Source organism: Panthera uncia (assembly GCF_023721935.1).
Source record: "Panthera uncia isolate 11264 chromosome B2 unlocalized genomic scaffold, Puncia_PCG_1.0 HiC_scaffold_24, whole genome shotgun sequence".
Classification (NCBI taxonomy): Eukaryota; Metazoa; Chordata; class Mammalia; order Carnivora; family Felidae; genus Panthera; species Panthera uncia.
The window spans coordinates 92,053,728-92,079,958 of record NW_026057580.1 but is presented as its reverse complement, the minus strand read 5'-3'; the positions used below and the strand labels follow the sequence as shown (position 1 = coordinate 92,079,958).

At 41.9% G+C, this 26,231-nt stretch overlaps 1 protein-coding gene and 1 long non-coding RNA gene across 4 annotated transcripts in view; one reads left to right on the top strand and one right to left on the bottom strand.

Moving 5' to 3' along the window:
• The window catches only part of IL20RA (interleukin 20 receptor subunit alpha), a 36,095-nt gene extending 23,142 nt beyond the window's left edge, over window positions 1-12,953 (top strand). For 2 of the 3 annotated variants that reach the window (XM_049654434.1, XM_049654432.1), the window contains 5 exons: window positions 4,201-4,379; window positions 5,825-6,000; window positions 6,561-6,705; window positions 9,706-9,845; window positions 12,063-12,953. In XM_049654434.1, coding sequence (XP_049510391.1) covers window positions 4,201-4,379; window positions 5,825-6,000; window positions 6,561-6,705; window positions 9,706-9,845; window positions 12,063-12,857 — 1,435 coding nt within the window. In that variant the 3' untranslated portion in view covers window positions 12,858-12,953. The remainder of the gene's footprint in view (window positions 1-4,200; window positions 4,380-5,824; window positions 6,001-6,560; window positions 6,706-9,705; window positions 9,846-12,062) is intronic. The other variant, XM_049654433.1, reaches the window with a different exon arrangement.
• A 5,120-nt stretch (window positions 12,954-18,073) lies between these two features.
• On the bottom strand, window positions 18,074-19,420 carry LOC125938143 (uncharacterized). Its single transcript, XR_007462623.1, has 2 exons — window positions 19,153-19,420; window positions 18,074-18,758 (listed from the first exon to the last, which is right to left on the bottom strand). It is a non-coding gene; the product is annotated as an uncharacterized LOC125938143 (long non-coding RNA).
• Window positions 19,421-26,231: the final 6,811 nt, after the last annotated feature.

The following is a 26,231-nucleotide window of genomic DNA, read 5'->3' as shown; positions in this document are numbered from 1 at the left end:
GGGAAAAGATGGAAAATAAAAATGTTACAGAGATGAAAAACCTATAGCTAACTGATAGGAATAATTGAAAAGTGATAATTACTGTCTGGAATTACACATCATAAATGCATGCTCTGTCTAGGAAAATGTAATAAAAGCATTGGAAGACATATCCTGGTGAGGTTATTGAACTTTAAGAAAATGAAGTACTTTATGATGATCATAGCAAGAGCGGGACTCAAGTGGGACGGAACAGGGGGAGTGGGGTGATTTCCGTCTGGCAAAACTCGACAGAAGACAGCGATACATCTTCTAAGGGAGAAATAGATGTGATCTGGGATTCTTGTCAAGTTCACCAGATGTATTTTCAAGCAAGTGAGAGATCTCAGGATGGGACTCCCTTGAGACCTTCTTGAGGGGGAGGAAACCACTCACTAAAGATGATATCTGTCCGACAGAAATAAAGATGAACCTGGATGAAGAATTTGGTACTGACAACATTATTTGTCACTGTGAAAAGACTGGTAAACACACCAAAACCATCTGAGTGAAGAGCTAAGACTAAACAGTGATGGGAAATGTGCTTATGGAACTTTAGGAGGTAGGGGAAAACTTTAAATGTACAGACTTTCATAGCAGGAAGCCATTAAATGTGATCTAAACTGAAAATATTTCATCATCTTAATAACTAAACTCCCAATATTTTTCATAAACTATTTTCTTATTTTAAAATATCTTTTAGGAACTAGTGTCTTTTGTGGTGATGAAACACATGAACCACAGCAATTCCTTTACTTTCGCTTCAATTTTTTTCTATTCAAGTTCAAATCAAGTTAAATTTACAGCTTTGATTAAAACGATATGCGTGGTATAATCTAGTTATTGCCTCTGTGTGCAGTCATATAATCATTCCCATGTGTATAGAGAAGCATGAGACATCCAGAATCAGGTATGCCAACTGCTTTTGGCCTAATAGGTTTTAGGGTGATTTCTTTCTCTCTCTTGATTATATTTTTCTGATTGAGTTAAAAAATATCACATTTGAAAAAAAAAAAAAAGCCATTTTTGTCTTTGAAAAAAAAAAAATCCTGGCCACTAAAGGCAGTGAAATATTTCAGCTGCTATTCACAATGACCTCATTTATCCAGAATCTCACTTTCATGTTCAAGGAGTTTCTCTGGAAGCTGGTGTTTTAGGAAAGAAGACATCATTCTGCAAAGAGAAATGGCTCTTGACTATGCCCTGGCCTCCTTTTCTATTAGGTGGAGCAAAGAGCTTGCTCTGTCCTTTACATGTTCCTTTGATTCAGAAAAGGATAACGAGAAAAGAGGCAGAGTCATCACTGCTCTGGGAGAGCAAATAGTTTAGATGGTACAACTTTCAGAAGTGAGTATTTTAAAAGACACTTGCCATGTTAGAGGCCTTACATGCCTGTGCACGTGTGAGATGACAGGAATACAGAGTAGCATATGTCACCGACAAGGCTCCCAAGCGCAGCAGCACGGTCAACAGTCCGTGGTCTGTAGCTAGGCTATGAACCTACCCAGGTATCCTTGGGCAAGTTACATATGCTTTTACCCTTTGGAGTGAAGCTTGTTTCCAAGTAAAAGATGAAATTTTAACAAAAGTTTAAGTTATATCTGCCAAAAGAATTTAATGCCGAAAAAACACCGTGTAGTTCTAAAAGCACGAGCTTTGGCATTAGGGAAGAGTGGTTCAAATCCCAGATACGGCTGTTATTAGTCATATGAATTTGTCTCCATGGGCCTCAGTTTCCTCATCTGTACAAGAGGGTGAAAATAATGGCACCTACCTGCTAGGGTCGTTAGGATAATTAAATGAGATAAAGCATGCAAATCCTAAAGCATGGGTCCCAGCACTTAATAAGCACTTACTGCCATTACCAGAAACCAGTCAGAGACCACTGAGGGCTCCAGAGGACTTTCTGCCCTGCAAAAACATCATTATTGGAGTACTCATTGAATAGTTGAGGTCTATCAGTTTGTAAGACTTACAAAGCATACTGTCCAGAATCCGGGAAAGAGTATTTTCTCCTCCACCCACCTCTGTCATGGGAAGTTGCCCTGCCCTTGGCAGAATAAGGAAGTTTGAGGAGAGAGCATCAAATCAGTGATGGCAGTATTTTTCAAACCACACATAAGTCAAGACTTGTTGATGGACCATGAAATCAATTTTGAGGGATATGACTAGCATTATTTTTTAATAGAAGGGACTGGAATGGCGTGAACAGGATTGGAGTGGAAAATAACGGAATTCATGGCATGTAGTCAAGTTTAAATATTATCTTATAAAACCTTTGTTTTTAGTATGTTAAATATATGTATGTTTATGGGAGCCGGGTCCCAGTGTAAAATTTTTTTTTTAATATTTCTTTATTTATTTTCAGAAAGTGAGAGAGAGAGAAAGAGTGTGCACCTGCAGGGGAGGGGCAGAGAGAGAGGGAGAGAGAGAATCCCAAGCAGGCTCCGCGCTGTCAGCACAGGGCCGGACGCAGGACACAATCCCATGAGCTGTGAGATCATGACCTGAGCTGAAATCAAGAGTCGGATGTTTAACCGACTGAGCCACCCAGGTGCCCCATAAAACAGATTTCTTTTTGTGGCTCACAGCCACAAAAAGTTTTGAAAGCCCTTAGGCAATGATAACCACTTGATGGAGAAGTTGGTCAACAGGATCTTACCTGTATTTCTAGTGCCTTCTGGAATGTATGGTACTTTATGAAACAGGAGACATTTGCTTTCACGAATCTGTTGCCATATTCTGAAAAGAGAGGATACCCTTAAACTTTGTCAACGCTTAATAAAGTTGACATTTCCTTGTTCTCAAGACATACTCTTGTCTTGACTTCTGTGATCTCTCTTTCTCCTTCTGCCTCTTTAGCTGCTATTTCCAACTGTACTTTGTATCCAACCTTTAAACCCTGATGAGCCTGGAACTTTATCCTAGGCTTTGCTTTGTCTCCATGATAATTTCATTTGCGCCTATGCCTTCAATGAGCAGTTTTGTGCCATTGGTTTCAAAATCACCGCCTCCCACTCCCACCCCTTTGCTGAGCCCCAGGGCCTACTGGGCATCTGCACCTGGATGGCTTTCACATACCTGAAGTTCAACATGGCAGAAACACAACTTGTTACCTTTCCTTCCTCCCATCCGTCCTCCCCATTTCCCAAACCCATTCTTTGGCGTTGCTTATCTTGGCAAACATGACCACTGTCCCAGACGGAAAAGAAACATCATCCTGAACATCGTTATCTCCCTCATCTCTCACCTGCTCACCTCAGTTACCAAGTCTTGGCTCCCAACATTTCTTCCTTTTGTCCTGTCATTTCTTCTGCCACCACTGTCCTTGTCCAAGCCACCTACATCTTCCACCTGGACCACTGCAGTATCCTCTCAGCTGCTCCCCAGGCTGCCACTCCTAACCCACTGCGTTCTCCATGCTACACCAGTTAGCTTTCTAGAACCCCAACACACCTGCATGAATCCCTTCATTGCCTCCCATGCAACCCGGTCTCTCTCACTGGCTCATCCGGCGTCACTTAATCTCTCTATCCCTCAGTCTCCCCCACCTGAAAAGCTCTAAAAGTATTTCCCCCTCCCTCCTTGCTATGGGTTTTGTGTTTTCAACAAAGGAAAGGAGAAATAATATAAACAGCCTGGTCACTGTCGTCATCATCACTGTAATTACTGTGGCATACACTTCTACCTAGTGAATCTTCCCTAGAACCCTTGATAGCAAGTAGATTTTTAAGTTTTATGAGAATGTCAAGGTAATTTTTCTTCCAAGAAAAAAAAAATGACTAATTTTTCTTAAAACAACCCATCAAATTGACCTTTGTAGGCATGGCAGACTAAAACCTTACGTGGATAATTACTAGAAGAATTGATCACACAATACGTAGAATTTTTACTGTAGCCCAAGAATAATAATAAAATACATGCTTTCAAAATGTATGATCCACATTATAATTCACAGAAAAGAAAGGTGTTTGCAGAAACTCTGACTCATGTTCCTGACAGCTCATGAAAAAAATTGCCAGCAGCAAACGTGGATTCCTTTTTATCTCAATGACAGGCACATTTGTTGTTCTGCAGAGAAGGCCTTAACTTCCATTCAGTTTTGCATAAGGACTGTTTTTTTTTTCTCTATTGTAAAGCACAGAGGGCACCTCGTTATTAATTCAGTTTCTTTCTCAGCAGATATGGGCAAAAAAAATGGCTGAATAAATCCGAATGTAGAAATATCAATAGGACCTGCTGTGATCTCTCTGTGGAAACTTCCGATTATGAACATCAATATTATGCCAAAGTTAAGGCCATTTGGGAAACGAATTGTTCCAAATGGGCAGAAACCGGACGATTCTATCCATTCTTAGAGAGTAAGTAACACAATTGTCTATAAACACGTATAATATCAAGTTCATCTGACCGTCGAGTATACAGTCTTAGACTCATGGACAGCCTCACCAGAGACCAGTGCTCTGCATGGCTCTGTTCTCATTCTGTCCCTCAGCTCCAAGAATGACCAGCCCAAGGGGCTTCATCTCACTGGATCGCAGTTTCATCTTTAGAGTGAGAAGTTTGGTTGAGTCATCCCTAGGATCTCTCCCAGGTCCAAAATTAACACTAGATGCCAATATTATCCAAGTTCAATTTTGTTTGGTTATTTAGTGGGGACTATGAAATTTGAGGAACTGACAGATTTTTTTTTAAATTGCTGTGGGTTTATAAACCATGGCGTTAAGTCCACAAGATTGATTCACGGTGCTCTGATTGCCAAACTAAGTCTCTTTTTGTTAGACACTTGGTAGTGTGATGATGTAATTTGTAGGTGTAACTCAGAATTAAGGCAGCATCATCCTGATATTTGCTTTTAAAATTTTCCCATCTCCTATTCTGTGGCTGACTCAAGTGTAGAGGACCCACTCAGAGCTGACATCATGAAATTTATAAGTGCCCCTCGAGACCTGGGGCCAGAGCCCGTCCTCTGGTGTCCTTCTAGATCAGAAGTCAGCAAACTATGCCCTCAGACCAAATGAAGCACTACCACCTCTCCAGTTTTCTACAGACCAAGAGCTTAGAATGATTTTTACATTTATATAAGTAATAATTGCAACAAAGATCACATGGCTTGTAAAGCCTAAAACATTTCCTGTGTGGACCTTTGTGGTAAAAGTTTGAGAATCTCTGTTATAGGTCATTCCAATCACATCTTCAAAGGTCTTTTTTAAAGTTTATTTATTTATTTTGAGAGAGAAAGAGAGAGAGAGAGGAGAGAGAATGGGCGGGGGAGGGGCAGAGGGAGAGGGAGAGAGAGAATCCCAAGCAGGCTCCCCGCTGTCAGTGCTGAGCCTGATAGAGGGCTCTGTCTCACAAACTATGAGATCATGACCTGAGCCAAAATCAAGACATCAACTGACTGAGCCCCCCGGGTGCTTCTTCAGAGGTCTTTTAATAGTGGTTCATTCCTCCATGTCTGATTTTCATCACTTACACTTCGTATTAATGCAATTTATCACCAACTTTTCATTTGATGTCATAGGACTGTCGTAAACACTTTTATTTCTATTTTCCATCTGTTTACCCATGTGACTAGGAACTAGGTAAATACAACACTTGAATGTTCTGTTTTAATATTGTGTCAGGGTGTGTGAAAGGATCGTTTTAAGATGTAGCATAACTTGGGCCCACCTTAGAGCATTCTGAGGCATCTCAACTAAGAGGTGGGCTGTAGGGCTTTCATCCCCGTAGGATTATATTGTAGTTTTATCCACGGTGATTTCTACCTCTGAACATGATCATTCCCTCTCCCCTCCCCTTTAAGCACAAATTGGCCCGCCAGAAGTTGCTTTATCTACAGATGAGAAATCCATTTCTATTGTTCTGACGGCTCCAGAGAAGTGGAAGAGAAATCCAGAAGAAAGTTCTATTTCCATGCAACAAATTTACTCTAACCTGAAGTACAACGTGTCCGTATATAATGCTAAGTCTAATAGAACGGTAAGCCTGGAATGGGGACATATCATCGGCATTCCTTTTTGCAGCTAGTGCTGGAACAGGCATCCTGACGCATGTGAACCTGAGAAGATACGATATTCAAAAGAGATGCCATACAAGAAGCAGTTGAAGCCAATATGTAGAAAACTCGAGAACTTCCTTCAGATTTCCCTTACAGAGTCTCTGTTAATGGGATCTGATGTTGCTATTAGATGGAGAACCACTGTCCACGTCACTTTGATGGAGAGCTTTTACTTGCATAACACCTGTCGGTCACATTCCACGCAAGAAAAAAGATGTCAGCAAGAACATGGGACAAGGCAGATTAAGAAATCCATCCATGTGTTATTATTTAGAATTGTTCCCAGAATGGGTCCATTTCCTGATCATGCTCTGCCGAGCTCAAGGAAAGGGATGTTTTAAAACTGTTGCGGAAGAAAAGCTTGTAGTGATTACAAAGGATTTAGGGGTATCTTAGCGTTTTACTTCCTTCTAGAGCTATCTGCCTGGGATGGTGCTGGGATTCTGTGGCACTAACTGCTGTTTGCAATCCTCTGCCCTAGTGGTCCCAGTGTGTGACCAACCGCACGCTGGTGCTCAGCTGGCTGGAGCCAGACACCCTGTACTGCGTGCGTGTGGAGACCTTTGTCCCAGGGCCCCCTCGCCTTGCTCAGCCTTCTGAGAAGCAGTGTGTCCGTACTCAGAAAGGTAAGCTTAAAAAAATCTCAGCTGGTCTGCGAAGGAGATCTGATCAAAGTAGGAGAAGGATGGCAGTTCTAAACAAGATTTTGACAAACCCATGTCTACCAGAAACAAGTTGAGGCAGAGGCAGAAACAACCATCACCAGAAATGCGTGGAGCAGCCTGGAATTGAAACTTGGCCATTGAACTTGGCCAACGTGAAGGGTGTGTTTGCTCCCCCTGGGGAACTCTCAGCACCCGTCCCTTGGTGTCCAATGCCAACAAGCCTCTTCCGTGGGAAAATAACAATTGAGAATTTTTACGCACGTCTATTCTTTTTTAATTGTAATCACTTTTGTCAATAGAAGTTCTGTGGTCTTCAACATCAAATTGCACTGCTAGAAACAAAACATTATCCTAGAAACACTTGAAGACAGCAGTTGTTGCTCTCCCTCGGGAATGCAAATGACAGGCTCTGCAAGTTGTATTCAGATGTCACTCACTGGCTGCAGGAGGGTCTGGGGTCAGCAGATCAGCAGTTACTCCCCTGCCATTGCCTCTCTCTCCTTCCTCTTGTCTTCTCCTCATGTTTTCTGAACTTGCCTGAAGATTCTCATTCCCGTTAGGAGACACAGAGTTCAGAGCGTGGTGTTTGTCTACTTGTTCCTCCCCACAGTTGTGAGGACCTTGAACTCAAAGCCTGAACGTTGAAAATAAACCCTCAAGTTTACCCTCATCGAATGGCTCTTCACCCATTATTCTTCCATTTCCTCCTTCCAAACATGCTGGTCTACGACAAGTGCCACACCTCTTCCCCCAACCCGGTCCCATCGCCAGCTCTGGGATCACAATGGTGACAGGAGCCCCATTTCCATCCTCCCTCCCACCACCCGCATTGCAAGATGAAACTGTCCCAAGGAATAAAAAGGGGATTTTGTGAGTACATATCAAAAGTGAAAGGCTTTATTTTTGAATCTCTATCCTTACCATACCTTCCCCTTTAAAACGAAGGGGGCTCTGCCGTGTGGCCAATAAAACGGAAATGCTAAGCAAGCAAAAGGCAAAACAAAGCAGAGTGAAGAGATCATCTTTGTATTTGGAAAAAGTGCTCCGTTTACGAAGAGCTTGATCAGTGGCCAGGAGGTAGGGATGCATTTCCAGTGGAGATCGTTTGAGCACTTGGCAGATTGAGAGCAGCTCCAAGTACAGCTTCAATTAAATCCTTCCCGGGAACAGGTGGAACCACCTGTCTCACTAGTCTGAGAAAGGTCACAAAATAAGGAGGCATCATTTCAGGTTCCGACCTTTCCATGGAATCCCAGCCATACTACCTCTTTGGGGACTGTTCTTTGAAAAATATTTCTGCTCTCCACAGTTCCCCAATCCCTAAAATATAGACACATTTTATTTGTTTTTTTGTGGCAAACATGTGCTGTTACATACTAAGTGCCATCCGTCAATGTCGTCATGGCGGTTTTCAATTAGGGCAAGTTCAGTCCCAAGACCAGAGGTTGTATTAAGAGGGCTAGACTGAATTGTAGTCTGATGTAGGGGCACGTAACGCTTGGCTACCTGAACATCTGTGCTGTGCTGTTGGCATCTTTCTATGTGGAACCTGAGGACAGATGTGCTCGTCAGGAATTGTTTGGGGTGGAAGAGCCTGCATTTGGACACCTGGTCCTGGACTTTTCCCACTGGCTATTGTCAACCACCCTCATTGTCCATGACACTTCTATTTCCAATCTTTAACTAGGTATTTAACTGGATTGTGACTTTGCTACTTTGTCTCAGGCCTAGGCATCAAGAGTATCCAAACATCTGTATAGATTAGAGAGCTCCCATGACACTCTGATTTTATTAATCAGAACCCATCTCTCTTTCTCTCTTTCTCTCATATATATATATATATATATATATATATATATATGGAGAGATTTACTTTAGGGAGTTGGCTCACATGATTGTAGAGGCAGATAAGCTCAAAATATGTTGGGCAATCCAGCAGGCTGGATATCCAAGAAAGAGTTGATGTTATAGTTCTTGTCTGAAGGTAATCTGCTGGCAGAATTCTCTCTTTCTTGAGGTGGTCACTACTTTTTCTATTAAAGCCTTCAACTGATTGGATAAGGCCCACCCACATTATAAAGATTTCATCTTTACATTAATCTGCTTTACTCAAGTCTATTAATTTAAATGCTAATATCACAGAAACATCTAGAATATCGCACCAAAGAGCTGGGTACCATGGATTAGCCAAATGGGGACAGAAAAATATCCATCACAACTTCTAGTATCCTACAGGAGTGCAACAAATATAAGTTAGTCACAGTAAGCCCTATTCACAACTGTATAGTCTGATTGATGGTGGGCCAGGATTGCTTTCTCAAAAGCTGTTCACCAGGTCTTTCCAGTCCCCTATGGACTTTCATCCATCATGAACCGACAGTGCAACAGGACCTGGAAAGGAGTTACTGCCATCCTCACACACACCAGCTCAGCCACCTCCCTACACACATCCCAAGCTCCCTACCCAGAAAGTCTAGCCAACCCGCTCGAGGATGGTTCTATTAATAACACACAAGGTGATGCCATACATTCCTGTCTTCTGCTGAGTCTATGGAAAAGATTGAGTCCAATGAGTACATGGAAAAGTGGGGCAGCTTAATGGGATCCTATCAAGAGGGTTTCGTGGGTTGGCTTAAAGTGTATGAGTTGTCTGAATGTTAGACACACTTAGCTTCAGATATATAAGACCCAGCATCAATCTCATAGCCAGACATAAAATGTTGGAATGTCTGCTGATGGGGTTGTTAAGGCATCCGTAAGTCCAGAGGATTCCCTAAGACCAGCTATTGTCAAAGAGTAAGAATTCCGAAACCCCTTATCACATTTAGTTTAAGCTTCTCAATTAATAAATAAGACTGGATTCCTAAATGTAAGTAACCGGCCCAAAGCCTCATGACATTGCCAGTGTTTTCCCACCATACCGCATTGCAACTATCTATCCCTCTTCTTTTTTTTTTACAGATCAAACATCAGCATTGAAGGTTAAAATCATCTTCTGGTATGTTTTGCCCATATCTGTTGCCGTGTTTATTTTTTGTGTGATGGGCTACTCCATGTACAGATATATCCATGTCGGCAAAGAGAAACACCCAGCAAATTTGGTGAGTGCTCAGTGTGGCAGGAGTCATTATAACCACTCACTTTCAGCAGAGTAGAAAATGAGGCTCTAGAACAGACACATTCCTTTTATAAGCAGGGTGAGTTTAAAGAGTTAATTAATTAAAAAAGAAACACTTTGGCACTAGGTTAACTCACTAACATAACGAAAGAGAAAGATTCCTCAGCTTTGACAAAGATTTTAGGTTTAATGAGCAGATTAGACCAGGTCTTGAGGTACACAAATAAATTGAGTCACGATCTATGCCCTTCCAGACGTTCAAGTTCAGTTGAGGACTCGAATTTCAAAATGGTATGTGAAGGTTAAGATGAAAGCAGGCACTGAGGACTCTGGGGACACAGGCAGGGCACTGAACCCCACGTTGGGGTCCAGGAGAAGCTTTATGCCCTGCCTTGGTTATGAAAGGGGAGTAAGAGGGCACCTACTGCTGGCAGAGAAACCAGCAGGGACCAACGTGAGCAGATGTTTGGAAAACCACATGATCTTGCTGAACCATACAGTTGCTGATGAGGAGCTACAGAAGTGAAAGTGGAGAGGGGGTGTTAGGGCCAGGGGACAGGAGAATCGGGATGTTATTCTAAGGGGCTTCGATTTTACATTCTGTTGGCAAGGAGAAATCTCTGTGGGGTTTTGAGTAGGAACCTTCATGGTCAATATCGGGTTTTAGATCCAACTGGATGGTGGGTCTCAGACAGCTTTGGAGGGAGTAAGACTAGAAACAAGGAGAGCAGCTAGGAGACTGTGGCAGTTGTCCAGGGGAGCCAAGGGGAGAGTCTAAAAGAGGAGAGTGGGATGCAGGGCCAGAGACAGGCATGGAGTGGAAAACATAGGAGGAAAATGGCCAGGACCATCATTCACAGCAAGGAGAGCAAGAAAATAGAAGAAGAAGGAGTAAACCTTATGCTTCTGGACTGCGCACTGAAGGGCTCTGAAGGGCTGGGCATATTTCAATGATAAAATGGGTTCTTTGCCTGTTATTAAAATATATGTTCACATATGCACAATGCATCCATGTACGCAATGCAAGCTGTTAGTTTGGCATTTCAACGTTTCTATTATTCTGCCTGCTTTTAGGCTTTAGAGTTAGCTTCCTAATGGCACAGGGAGACCTTTCCTGGGAGGATAATTCATAAGAGAATTGATCACAAGTGGCTTTCTGGAACCAAAATTTTGTAAAGGAATGAGGCTGAATGTCGTATTTTGTCTTTTTTTTTTTAAGAGAGAGAGAGAGAGAGAGAGCGTGCTTGCATTCAAGCGAGTCGGGGAGGGGCAGAGGGAGAGAGGTGGGGGGACCTTAAGCAGGCTCCAAGCTCAGTGCAGAGCCCAACATGGGGCTCAATCCCACAACCCTGGGATCATGACCTGAGCCGAAATCAAGAGTTGGACGCTCAACCCACTGAGCCACCCAGGCGCCCCTGAATGTCATATTTTATAGTGTTGAATGGAATCACTTCATGGGGTGGACAATGAGGATTGTCACATAATTCATGACTTGCCATCTAAACAGTCACCTTCCACATAGCCCCAGCACAATTTTAACCTCAAACCAGTTTCCCTGACACAATTTAGAGCTTCTCTATCTGCCATAAACAGGCAGATGAATTTCCCTTTTTGGCCTCATTATACTGTGATTAGAGTGGTATCCGGGGAATGAGTAAAACCATCCCTACTCATGTGCGTATTTCTTTTTTTACATGCAGTTTTCATGCCCGCCCACATCTCATGTCCGGAGTATATCCAACACAGGGCTGGTAACCTGGGGAACCATAGCTAACTAAGAAATACGTCATCACCCATAATTAACAAAGCAGTTTCAAAACTGGCTCACTCGGTCCTCACCACTTCTCACGTGGCAGAAATCCAGATTTTACAGAATTAACAACTGAGACTCAAGAAATTAAATAATTCCCCTGAACTTCCTCAGCCAGGGAGGGAAGGGCACTGTCTCACCCTGATCCTTGGGTCGGATAAACACTCACCCAGGGAACCACTTTTCACTTCCAATGCCTTTTTCGTGTCTTGGGTCTCTTGCCTCCATGAATGAGGCTTTCTGTTTATTCCAAGAATAGCTTTCACTTCCATGAGTGGGTAAGAATAGGTCTTTAAAACTATCTGATGACAGTATAAGTTCTACTTAACAGCTGTTTTTCATGTCTTTCTCAAGTGAAAAGGTGAAAACCATTCTCTTCTCTCTTTATAGATTTTGATTTATGGAAATGAATTTGACAAAAGATTCTTTGTACCTGCTGAAAAAATTGTGATTAATTTTATCACCCTCAATATTTTGGAGGATTCTAAAATTTCTCATAAGGATATGAGACACGTAGTGGAAAAAAGCGACGCTGGGTCGGACGGGGATGAGCCCAGCGGGGACCAGAGGCCGCGTCAGGTGGAAACGGAGGTGAAACACTTAGGGTATGCTTCACATCTGGTGGACATTTCCTGCGACTCTGGGGAAAGCACCCAGGGCACTTCCCTAACCCAGCAAGGGTCACCAGGCAGAGCAATACCCTCCGAGAAGGCAGTTGTTGAATACGAATATGATGTAAGAGCTGCCGACGTTTGTGTGGGGCCTGGCGGCCCTGAGCTCAATTTGCAGGAGAAGGTGTCCCTACAAGGAACATTCTTTGAGCAAGAGGCTGCTTTGGCAGATGTGAGCCCCCAGGCACCACTGTATTCGTATGCCCCTCAGCTCCGAGACCTGGACCAGTTGCTGCAGGAGCACGTGGGCACAGAAGAGGAGCGAGAGGAAGAGCCGTCGACCACACTGGTGGATTGGGACCCTCGGACCGGCAGGCTGTGCATACCGTCCTTCCCTAGCTTTGAACATGGCTCAGAGGGAGGCAAGCAGCCTGAGTCCAAGGAGCTCGTGGAGGAGGGCCTTTTGTCTAGACTGTATGAGGAGCAGGCTCCAGACAAGCCGTCGGAAGACAACGAAACCGACCTCCTGAAATTTATGGAGGAATGGGGACTCTATGTGCAGATGGAAGACTGACACCCAAACTTCCCTTTGCCACACCCCTGCTGTTACAAGGCACATGGGTGCAAACGTATAAGGGACTGAAAAATAAAGTATGCGGGATAAAAGAAATGTGACTCAGATTTGTCAGTGAGAAGTACTTATTTCTTCTCTGCTCTCACAGGACTGGTTTCATCCTGCCTCATAAGGGAGTTGGGTCATGCATGGGGGTCTCATAGATATGGGGGGGGGCCGGTATCTGGAATGCAGTGGCCGGCTCATTTTTTGCGTGCATTCAAAAATGTTTGCCAAATCGGATAAAGAATTCCCGCAGGTGAGTGTGCTATGTATGGCCTCTCTGTCTATTGTTGTGTAACAAGCCTACTTCTGCAATTATTTTTCTGGGCACTTGACAAGCATATAGCACTGTAGAAAAATATCTCATGAAGACCATTCATTTTAGAAATATTACTCTTCTTTTAGAATTTGGATTATTGTCAGAGCGAGGAAGTACTGAAAACATACAAATACCACTAAGTTGGTGGTCAGTTGGTCACATTTAAGGACACCAACCCCCTGTTCAGTCGTAATAATCCGAGTTCAGAGTGAGCAAATCAGGCACAGACCTTGAAATTACACGCTTTTGGCTACTTTAAGTGGCCATATTCATATTTAGTGAGAACTTCTGGAGTGTAAAGATAAATTGTTATTATGATTTTGTAGTCAGAAAATGTCCTCTCAGTAACTTAATAGGCACTTTTTAGTAGGGGACTAACCTGAAAGAAAATGCCACCTTTTGTGATAGAACAGTACATTTATTTCTAGAAATGTGCCTTTTCTCTTTTTCTTTTTTTTTCTTTTTCTTTTTCTTTTTTTTTTTTAATCAGGTTTCACATCTAGTGCAGAGCCCAGCGCAGGGCTTGAACTCATGACCCTGAGATTACGACCTGAGTTGAGGTCAAGAGTTGAGCACTTAACCAATTAAGTCACCCAGGTGCCCTTGGAAATGTGCCCTTAAAAAGATATTTACGTAGTCTATAAATTGAAACATGTTTAGCAGCTGAAACACTACGTTACTATTATAATATGAAATATTCTATCTGAATGAGCAATGCCTCAAACGTTCCTTGGAGTATGTATGAATGAATATCCCCTATCTACATAATTTTAAAATCAATAAACAAACAAAGATATACAAAAGAAAGAAGTTAAATAAATATGTAGGGGAGAACGTATTAAAATTTGACACAATTTACTGTAAGAAAAATAAAATATACTATAAAACACTACCAACCTAGTTAATTTCCAGTAACCAGTTTCCTCTCCTTTACCATTCACCTAGAAAATTAAACTCTGCAGCCAATGCATTAAAATACGACAGAATCTATGAAGTTGAACCATATAAAATCATAGACATTTGACAGTTTTTGACCTGCAGGAACAGCAATATCATATTATTTTACCTTAATAAATATTTGTTTTAATAATGAACTCCTAATCCACTGATGCTCTCGCAGGAAAACAGGTATCATCCATATTTGCCTCTTTATATTTTTGGCACAGGCAGACAACCCTGGGAGGAGAGATGAATTCTGGAGTCGTGGTCTTTTGAGATTGTCCACAAATCCGAACAGTTTCTGAGCTCATGATTTAATTTAGACCATAATCCTATTAACTAGAGTGTCCTGTTCCTCTCAACCCCTGTAGACATGATTCTGCTGGTTTTGAAGACCAAATTTCTAACACTAACTGTAAAAGAGGTTCAGGAGTAGGAAAGAACGAGTCGTTATTAAAAGCAGAAAGAGAACAAAGTGATTGATGATGGATTGGCTTATTGGTTTTATTCACAAAAGATTTATTTGAGTACCTGCTGTGTCCTACAGTGTCCTCGTCTATGAAATCAGGATAACAACTCCCTTAGGGCTGTTTTGAGATGAAAAGAGGGGACCATAAAAGCACCTAGAACAGTGTCTGGTGTGTGGGGAGCACTGTGTACTTACTGTTAACTGCCAGAACGTGTGCTCGGCTCCAGAAAGACAGGCCATTTAGACATGACTGTTTCAACTCCAAGGCAGAGTTTGCCTCACCCTGTTTTTCTTACCTAAAAATACAATCATTAACTTGCTCCCTCCTTTATGCCTTCAGAGTAAAATCGTCAGTGGTTTTATAAAAGGGAATCTAATTCTGAGTAGCGTTTACATCATCTCTTGCCATCCTAAGCGTGTCAGAAGTAGTGAGCATTTTAAAAATTTTGTTGTTTCTACCTCTTCCACATTGGGTAGGTTTTTCTCGTGAAAACAATTAGCGGCTCTATTTCTGCACGCCATAAATTCTAAATTGGGTGAATGAAAATACATCTACAAAGTGAGTGAAATCTAGTGCCACATCATATGTATGGGAAGGAAGGACGTGAAGAGGGACACTTACCCCTCAGCCGACAACATGGGAAAGATCTGGTGCTCCCGGGCTGAGCTCAACTCAAGGAAATTAATGCAGAGAAAAACTAGTTGTACAGCCCAGAGCGCAAGTCTGTCCAGCATGGTAAATCTAATGAGAACATTGAAGAAAGGGCTCCATCAGCGTGAATCGGTACACCCAGATCACAAATCAAATTCTTTCTGGCCCACACATTACCACCCTCCTGTCTGGAGATGAATTTTTGCAGAGGAATTCTTGGAAGAACTGTTTTTCTCTATTTTCTTTGTGGTTCCCTTCATGAAATCTTCCATAAATCTTCTAGCTTTATGTCTTTTTTTTTTCTTTTTTTCCAAAGACCTTGCTCCAAAGCATGTGCCCATAATTTTTTACCAAAGAGTGCCATGGTGAAAGGTATTTTAATGGTAGTTCTTATTTTTCACTATAGAAGATAAATACACATATTCAGTGTGCAGTCACTAGAAATAAAGGGGAGAAGGATAAAAGTTACCTATGATCTACCATCCCAGGTCTAACTGCTGTAAACACATTAAGGTAGAGAAATGACGCTCACCTGGGAATGATTTCACCCCCCAGGGGACATTTCGCAATGGCTGGAGACATGTTTGATCCTCAGGACTCAGGGGAAAGGTGCTGTTAATGTCAGGGGCAGGGGAGAGGCCAGGAATACTGCTAACCTTCCTCCCATGCACAGGGGAGTCGCCCGGAACAGAGAGTTCCCTTGTACAAAATGTCAATAGTGCCTAGGTTGATAAATCTTGGCGTAGAATTTTCCAGATACTCTCCATGTTTATAGGTATATGCTTTTCCCAAAAAGAGGGATCATATTGAACTCTTTTATAACTTGCTCTTTTCACTCAAAAAATATAACAATCTTATTTTAACTATGCTTGGATTAACTTTATGAAGCATCAGTCTTAATCAAACTAGAAACTGTTGAAATGGCAGATTGTGAACTCTTTTTTCTAAATTTAACGCTTTAAAATTGTTTTAGTCAAACAGCAACCAAAAATTGGAGATGTTAAGAGCAAAGTGCCGTGAGTCCTTTAGAGATAACTGAACCTTTCCAAAATGTCATTTCCTGAAAATCACTACCTCTGCAGAGCGGCTGGTTGATTATTAGGTGGTCATTTATCTGCCCTTTGAGGTATTGGCCTCCTCTGTGCTTGGCTCCTACTACTCTCCTCCTGAAGTCTTCAGGACCTTCGGTGAAAGTGGTTGAAGACAACCTTGCTTGCACTATTAAGCCTGGATAAACACTCATGTTTCTCACTGATATTTCTCCAGTCTCCTTTACCTGTAGAAGCTGTGAGATTTCTTTCTTGCTTTGCTAGTTTTAGTCTGTAACAGATTTTCCAGTTGATTTTCCTTTCTGAATGCCAGTAAAGATGCCAGGTTAAGGTTCATATTGCTACATCCGAGGCTTCAGAAAGAGGTGAGGGCTGTTGCATTATGTTGTCTTTGTGCAGGTAGAGGGAGGCTCCTTCTGTCCTCACGAATGACTGTCCGTGTTTCTATCTAAGACCTGTCTCTGACTCTTTGCTAAATTTGGAAGCAAATGAGGTATTTTCTCCCTTACTTCCTCAGCAGATTTCTTTTGATTTCTCAACCTGTTATTCTCTGGATTAGGTCGTACTTGGAGGCTTCCCACCAACTCAGAAGACGTACATATGGCTCATGTTTATGTTTTCATACGCAGGCCATTGAGATAATGAACACTGATGGGAATAAATACCATCCACCATTTGCCTGCCACTGAAACTGATATCTGTGGGACATATAAATTAGCCACAGGTCTTCAAAGCCTCATACAGTTAAGATAGTTTACATAGTAATCCTTCTTTTTGTGAAGTACATCCTTCCCCATTCTGAAATTGATTCAAAATGCAGATACTTCAGGATATTAGATGTTGTGGCGGGGGGGGGGGGGGGGGGGGGGAAACAATGGGAATTTTAATCCCAACCCCCAAAAGGGAGGCACGGGATCTTTACTAAATTCGTTGACTTAGTGCTTCTAAAAGAATTTGCTAACAAAATTGACTAACAATTGACCCATCTTACTAACAATTTGACTAACAAAGATACACGTGAACAAATGAAAACAAAACAAAACAAAACCCTAGAATTTTTCAAATTACCTGAGTGATTGATTAGCACAAGGATCAGGATGTTGTACTGACTAGGATAGACTCTATAGCTAAGAAGCTCGGTCCAAAGTCCAGCCCTGTCTCTTCTCAGGCTTCTTACCTCAGGCAGGTTACTTAACCTCTTTGGACCAAACTCCCTCATCTGTGAAATGGGGATAATAATTATACCTACCACATAGGGTTGTGGAAGGTTTAAATAAATCAATACATTGAAAGTGCTTGGAACAGTGCCTGACACAAAAATAAGTGCTTGATAAATGTCAGCAATGGACAGAGCGCCAGGAGACATAGGCAAAAATTTGCATAGAAGTATTATTCATTGAAGAAAAAAAAAAGAAACCTTGAAGAAACACTAATATTTATCATCAGGATAAAGCAATGAAAATGAATCAAGTATACCTATGCATGAAACATGAATGATTCTCACAAACATGTTGAACAAAAACAGTGATTCCTAGGGGCGCCTGGGTGGCTCAGTCGGTTAAGCAGCCGACTTTGGCTCAGGTCATGATCTCGCGGTCGGTGGGTTCGAGCCCCGCGTCGGGCTCTGTGCTGACAGCTCAGAGCCTGGAGCCTGTTTCAGATTCTGTGTCTCCCTCTTTCTCTGACCCTCCCCTGTTCATTCTCTCTGTCTCAAAAATAAATAAATGTTAAAAAAAAAAATTTAAAAAAAAAAACAGTGATTCCTAGAAGACTATACAGAGGATAAATCCATCTACATAAAGTCCCAAAACTTACAAAATTAAACACTATTCATATATATGTGGTAAAAAGTATATAAAGAAAGGCAAAGACGGGGCGTGCCTGGCTGGCTCAGCAGGGAAAGCCTGCGACTCTTGATCTCAGGGAGGGGAGTTCAAGCCCCAGGTTGGGGTAGGGCTTAAAAAAAAGAAAGGAAGGAAGGAAGGGAGGATGGAAAGAAGAAAGAAAAGAAAAGAAAGGCAAGGAAATGATTAACATGGAAGTACAGGACCGCAGTTCCCCCGCGGACTGGGGGTGCACATGGGGCTCGCAGAGCTTTGGTAGAATTGGTTCAATGTTCTCTTTAAACATGGGAAGAAACTGGGTATTTCTTCGGTAATTCTCCTTTAAACTGAGTATATGTGTTCCACAAACACTAATGTATGAATATTTCGTTTAAAAAAAAAAAAAAAAAAAACAGAGCCCCAGAGTTCCTGAATTTTGTGCATTCTCATGGGTTCCATAATCAGTGTCAGCTTTGTGCCATTGGTCCAGGCATTTGCAATCTGAGAGCTGTTAGACGTCATCCTTGGAAGTCAGAAACAAGTACACGTACGGTCATATTCTGTTTACAAAGCTTCTCAGTATCCAACGTTTTGATTATGTCCAAAATCTGAAACCAGAAATTAACAGTTCGTTAATTGGGTGTGCACAGTGAAGGGCATGCGTGGAAAACCTTGGCTTTGCTGAGAACTGCCATTATTCAAAGAGTGAATACCAGAGCCCTGGCAGAAAAATGAGGACACCAGCCTCACGCAAACTTTAGAAATCCAAGCGCCTTCTTCTACTCACTGGGAATCATGAGTTAATAAGTAATAAAATCTCGGACAGGCAGGCAGTCAAGCAGTCACTCTGACAAAAATCACATAGTGTAAACAAATCCCTTCCTTCTGTAGCAGCTAATAGTTGATCTCTGTTAACTGATTTTAGCGTGCAAGAAAGAAGGTTAGGATTTTTAAATGCTCTGCCCTTACACTTGAGCTAACTCCTTTCTGTGATAAGCTTACCTTGGTTACAAATGTTTAGTGATCATTAGCAAATAGAGTGTGTTTGCTTTTCCTAAGTCCCATATTTCCTGCCAGCTTGTTGCCACCAGCTTCCAAAGTGAGAGATTTGTGAAGTTACAGACTGTTTGTTGTTGTTGTTGTTGGTTTCCCGTAATCTTCAAACCCAGTGCAGGGCTTGAACTCTCCACCCTGAGGTCATGAGTCAGAGGCTCAACAACACCTGTAAGTGGAACACCTTTAATTCAGGCATAATGATAAACTTTAAACATTTAACTTTACTCCCCGCCAAAATTTAACAGAAGTACAATAAAGACATTTGTTGATCTTTCTTCTTAGAAACCTCCATCATTTAAACCCTCAAAATTCTGGAACATATGTTCATTCCGAGCATCGTATTTTAACAAAGGCTTTAACCAACAGAAAACATCTCAAAGAGGGTCTAGTAGGCAGGACATAAGGGGAAGGGTGGGGGGAATCCAGAACTTAGTGAAGCCTAGATTGCTGCCATATGCAAAGGACCTCCTATGAATGAGGACATTAGACATGCATTTGTGGCTTCAGAGAATGGAATTAAAACACCTATCTGGGAGTTGCTACAAGTTAGAACTCAGTTCACTGCTTTCCATAATTAATGGGCAGCTCTTAATTCTTGACCAGATGAAGCACTAAGTTCCCTGTTACAGGAAACGTTCCAACACAGGCTCGTTGCTGCTAAGACTTCTGCAGAGGGAATTCCTCCATGGAACTAAGGGTTTGGAAGAGATGGTCTCTAAGGTCTCTTCCACCTTCCAATTATCTACTATGAAAAAACAATATTTAGAATCATCTTTATTTGCCCCATTTCTTTTCTCCTTTTTCTTCCAAGTAGTTCACTAGCTAGTAACTCATTCTTTTCCAAAAATCACCATACACCTGCCTTTTTTGTGTAGCTAAGGGGAACCAAGCTTTCCTTCAATGTGATACATAGGAGCTTAGAAATTCTCAGCCAGACAGACGGTTCTGAGCCTTCACTTTTCCCCCAAATTAGGTTGAGCCTAGAAATGTCATCTTTTTTTAATTTTCCCTTTTCACTGCTCTCCTGCTTAGCAAGTCTCTTTCATTATTTTTTTTTCCTTAGGTTTTTGGGTTGTCAGAAGATTATTGTACACAAACAAGGCTCAGAAGGCAACTTGTTTCTGTAAATCTCTTTCTGACTTCTGGACGAGGACTGGATATTACTAGGACAAATATATATCCGTGAAGTCCAAATAAGTGATCAAGAAAGAGCAATTCACATTTTGAAGACATTGTCTATATGACCCTTCAAGCTGAATAAATATTATCTGTTCTCATCCCAGTTATCCAGAAAACCCCAAGGCCATTAACATTGGAATGGAGTTTCTGTGCTGGAAATATCACAGTGAGCTGTGAAGTATAATTCAGCCTGTATTTCATGTCTTACTGCACTCGACATCTCAGATATGCCTAAATCTAAAAATTATATTACATTTGACCCTTGGACAACACAGGTCTGTACTGTATGAGTCCATTTAGATTCGTATTTTTTTCAGTAAATAGAGTACAGTAGTGTAAATGTATTTTCCTTGTGATATTAATAACATTTTCTTTCCTCTAGCTTACTTTGTTGTAAGAATACAGTATACAACACATAGAACATACAAAATATGTGTTCATCAACTGCTTATGTTATTGGTAAGGCCTCTAATCAACGGTAGGCTATTAGCAGTTACATTTTGGGAGGATCAAAAGTTGTACTTGGATTTTCGACTGTGCAGGGAGCTGGTGCCCCAACACTTGCGTTGTTCAAGGGTTAACTGTATTGTGCTTTTCCAACAGATAGAAGAAATGAACACGGAATGAGAGGTGGGAGGGAAGGGCACATCTGCAAACACCCAGCACCTTGCACAGGGAGCAGCACTGAGCTCAAATTCGTGATGAACAAATGCTTTGAGAAACATAAACGGAGATACAGGCATTTAAGCGCGTGCTGTACTTACTTGGGAAAGAAATGTGAATAACTAAAACTATTCTCGGGGGCCCCTCAGTGGCTCAGTCAGTTGAGTGTCCGACTCTTGATTTCAGCTCAGGTCATGATCTCATGGGTTTGTGGGGCTGAGCCCTCAGTGGACTCCGTGCTGATGGTGTGGAGCCTGCTTGGGATTCTCTCTCCTCCTCTCTCTCTCTCTGCCCTTTCCCACAGGCACATGCTCTCTCTCTTTCTCTCTCTTGCTCTGTCACTCTCTCTCAAAATAAACAAAATTAAAAATAAATAATGAAATAAAAAAATTAGAAAATTAAATAAATAAAATAAAAATATTCTCATATGTTATATATTAGTTGACTTCTAGAATACAAACTCCATGAAGGCAGGGATTTTTTTAATGCAAGGATATTTATTTATTTACTTACTTTTTACTGATAGGCTTCCAGCACCTACAACCGTGTCTATCATATAATAGTTGCTCAATAAATATTTCCTGATGGGACATATGAATCTTAAGAATTATATGAATTAGTGGGGCGCCTGGGTGGCTCAGTCGGTTAAGCATCCGACTTCGGCTCAGGTCATGATCATCCAGTTCGTGAGTTTGAGCCCCGTGTCGGGCTCTGTGCTGACAGCTCAGAGCCTGGAGCCTGCTTCAGATTCTGTGTCTCCCTCTCTCTCTGCCCCTCCCCTGCTCATGCTCTGTCTCTCTCTGTCACAAAAATAAATAAACATTAAAAAAAAATTTTTTTAAAGAATTATATGAATTAGTGCCCAAAAAAGACCCATTCAAATATCTCAACAGATCTTTGATCAAGACATAAAGGTGATCAATGGAGAAAGGATAATATATTCAACAAATGGCATTGAAATAATTAGATATTTGTATGCAAAAAAAAAAAAAAGATTCTAGACAGAAATCTTCACAAAAATTAAAATGGATCATGGACCTAACTTTAAAAATGCAAAACTATAAAACTTCCGGAAGAAAACATTGAATAGGTGATCTTGGGTTTAGCAATAAGCTTTTAGTTATAACACGAATGGCACAATACAGAAAGGAGTTCTTGGCTGAGGGAAGGGCAAGTGCTAAGTCTCTGAGATGTACAAACACTTGCACTTGGAAGGAAAGGTCAAAAAGAAGGCAGCCAGGGTGTAGTGAACTTGGAGGGGCCTGGAAGGAGATGAGGGCGGGGGCAGGTAAAGACCAGGAGCCTTGCGGTGGCCGTAAGGAGTTTGGGGAACATTTTAATGACAGTGGGAAGCCGCTAGAGAGTTTTATGCAGGAGAGTGACATGATTTGATGCAACCAATAAATGCCAATTGACTGAATCTGGATGACTGCGTGATGCTGAATAAGGGGCACCTTTACTTTAAAAGAGAGAGCATGGAAGGAGAAAGTGAGTTGTTTGGGTTTTAGAGGGGAGGGGCTGCTTTTTTTTTATTTTGTATTTGTTTTTGTTTTGCTAGGATTTTGGAGTAAAGCATGAGTTTAGTCTGGGGAATACTAACTTTAAGATACCTGCACATATGGAGATGCCAAGGTGGTGGTCGGGAGTATATGTTGAAGAATTGGGGGAAAGGCTAGAACTCAAGAATTAACCCTTCTCACAAATGAGAATGAGGGGAAGAATTGGCTGAGGAGGTGTGTGGGCTGCAAAGGGAAACCAAGGATAGAATCTTGGGAAATGCGGGCACTTAGAGAGAGCAGAGGGGGACACCTGGGTGGCAAGAGTCAGTTAAGCATCTGACTCTTGGTTTCAGCTCAGGTTATGATCTCACGGTCCGTGGGTTCGAGCCACACACAGGCTCCACACTGGCAGCACGGAGCCTGCTTGGGATTCTCTCTCTCCCTCTCTCTCTCTCTGCCCTTCCCTCGTTCATACTCTTTCTCTCTCTCTCTCTTTTCAAAAATAAGTAAACTTAAAAGAAATAGCAGAGGAACAATGTTGAGAGACAGGAGGCAACAGAGAAATTTTAACTATAACTTTGACCAAGCTCCATATAATCTCTAGCAAAGGTATAAAAAACCCAAAATGAGACATTTCTGGAGATAAATCAACTAAAATGAAGAATCAAGGTCAAGGAACTAATATGAAGAATCCAGTAGAGGCAGTACTATCTTCTGTGTTGGCACAATCAGGTCCCATTGAAAGGGGACAAGTTAAGGCCATGAGGGGAGTATGATCAAAAAGAAAATTAGGGTCCATTTATCCTACAAAAATACTTGAGCAAATGCACAAGAATGTAGCAACAAGATGTTCATTTACCATAGCAAATATTTTTAAATAATTTGAATCTCCAACAATAAGAGATTAATTAAATTAGTTGTATTACATCCATACAAGACAAAACTGGGCAGCCGTTAGAATAGACACATGTTCATGTTAAACAGGAAAATATTAAAACATGATGAAAAGCATCACATTTTTACAAATATACATGGACATCCTTATAAATATATATTTATAAATACATATAAGCGCATAGTTTTTCTTTCTGCTTACATGCTTCTTCATTTTCATCATGGACATGTATTACTTGTGACACTTTAAAAAGAAAAGTGTGGAAATTTTATTATGAGCACATTTACTTTCTCTGTTATCAGCACCACCCTCAGGAACAGAGAGGCCTGTAGGCTATTGAATTTTAAAGACCAAAGCCTCATAGAAAAAGTAATTAGGATGGAATGATGAAAATTAAATTAATGGTATCTTTCCACTCATGTTATGAGTACAGGCACAGTATATAAGATCAGACAGGAACAGTCAAAAACGTATTTGTGTTTGAAATAAGGGAATAAAACCAGATGAATACTGCTGAAGGTGAGTAGTTTCCTGATCTGTGGACTAGCCTAAAACTAGGAAATAGTAGAGTCTATGACCATAGAATTATGATAGCTCTTCAACTCAGTCACGAAAAAGAAGCATTTACAACCTTGTGAACCCTTATGCTTTAAATTATTTAAAACAACAACAACAACAAAGTAAGAGTGCCTGGGTGGCTCAGTCTGTTAAGCATGGGACTCTTGATCTCAGGACCATGAGTTCAAGCTCTGTGTTGGGCTAAAAGCTGGGCATAAAGCCTAAAAAAAAAAAAAAAAAAAAAAAAAAAAGCCCACAAGGATCAAAGTAAACTCTAGTTGTCAGTGGGATGAATTTTCTGAGTATTTTAATGCTCAGTATTCTAATAGAACGATGCTCACTTACAAAAGCCATGTTTGGTTTGTACAGAATCTGAAATAAGAATATACAACTGCATAAGCCAGTGTCCTGCCCTTCAAGAAGTCTGCCTGTTAAATACCACTTGAGGCTAGGTGGTAGATATGATAGAAACGAATTATTAAAGTTACAAAGTTTATGAGGATTTAGTAAAGACCCCACATATCTGATGGGGGTAGTTGGTAAACATAAATCTCTCTGCGTTGAGTCTGTATTTCCAAAGGAGGTATAGAAGGCAGCGCCCAAGAATTAAACTTGGAGACCCCTTCTCTTCCCCCGGCCACATTTCAGAGAAGCCCAGAATTTCCCTCAGAATGCATAAACTCAGCACGTGGTTGACAGAGAAGGCTCTGGGGTTTGGTTCATACACTGCCCTCAATTCCAGAACTGCCCACGCGGCCTTCACATCCATGGGAGACGGCCTCCCCTCTGCCCACTAGAGTCCCGCTCAGCTCTGGGGTCTGAATTCTGGAAACGTCAGAGCCTCCCGCTGAGGGAGTGGGAAAGAACCAGAAGGAGCAGCCTCTACCGCCTGCCCTTCCCTCTGCTCCCCGGAGTCTGTGATCAGCTTCAAGGGAGGTGGGTGGCTGAGTGCAGGAAGAGGGGTGGAGGGAGGCAGCTCACAGCAATTATGTCTTCCGTGAACTGCCGCAGGCAAAGCCACTGACATTTGTATCCAAAAATGGCTCGTTCTGATCCCACGGGCTTCCCAGAGGAAAGCCTGTCATGTCTTCATCACCCTCCGCTAAGGGCAAGGATGGTTCCTAACAGGAGAGTGCGTGAGCAGTGACCGCGGCCTCGCATTCAGAAATGGAATGGGGTTAGTCACTAGGCCCGGGGCTGCCCACCCGTATCCTGCCGCCCCCCACCCACCTCCTCTGCCTGCCTATTTCCAGGCCACACCTGCTTCCAGGGCTGGCTTTGGGCCGACCACATCTTCTCCCAGTTGCCTGCCCCCTGGCTGGGGTGACGAGCGCCCTGTCCCTCCATGGCCTCCCTCTGCCCCACCCCGGGAGCTAGGCTGTGCACCTTTTCCTTGGTGGCTCCCCTCCAGCTAAATGCATCCAGAATGATCTCCCCACAAAGAGGTGGCGGGAGTGGGAAAGGCTCACCTCCAAGGAGGCTGTCCAGGCAACTCGCCAGTAACACTGAGCAACTTTCAGGCTTGCAGAAAATCATGGCTGCTTTAGGAAGATTCAAAAGAAATTTTTCAAAACATGCCTTCTGCAACCAAGAGACACAAAACTGGACTGAGAACACCCACTGCCCAGTGTGGTTTTCGTTTAAATACCAGTGCCCTTGAGGCACGATGCTCATCCAACCACAGATTTTATAATGACAACATCTATGTAAATGCACACATTTGGCATCTGATAGCATGTTATATTCCATAGGCACGGGTGAGCATTCTTGGGAGTGTTTTTGGAAGCTGGGTTCCCTTGTGCGATTTGATTCTTGTTTTATTTTGTTTTTGTTCCTGCTTCAAAGCCAACTGAGATTTTATAGCTGATTTTTTCAGACATATCAGCCGTGACTCACAGCTATTTGATAAAGGATAAAATGCTTCTATTTCTCAAGCTTAGCTTTCAAAATTAAACATTCAAATGAAAAAATAACATTGCTTCAGTAGATGTCAGTGATTAAACTCATGAAAACAGTTCTTTTCAGAGAAGAATTTCTCTGAAATTTCTTCCCTTCATCCTAATCTGACCCAATTCTGAGCTTCTCTTTTAAGTGCATCTTGACTTCATTGTTTCCAAAGTTGCCTCTCAGAGATGAGCTTCTTTTCTGAACAGAAACCCCTGGGGAGACTTCTAGGGGTAAGGAAGGTTCCAGGGGACCTTTTGGTCTCTGAGGTCGGCTGAATGAGGCCT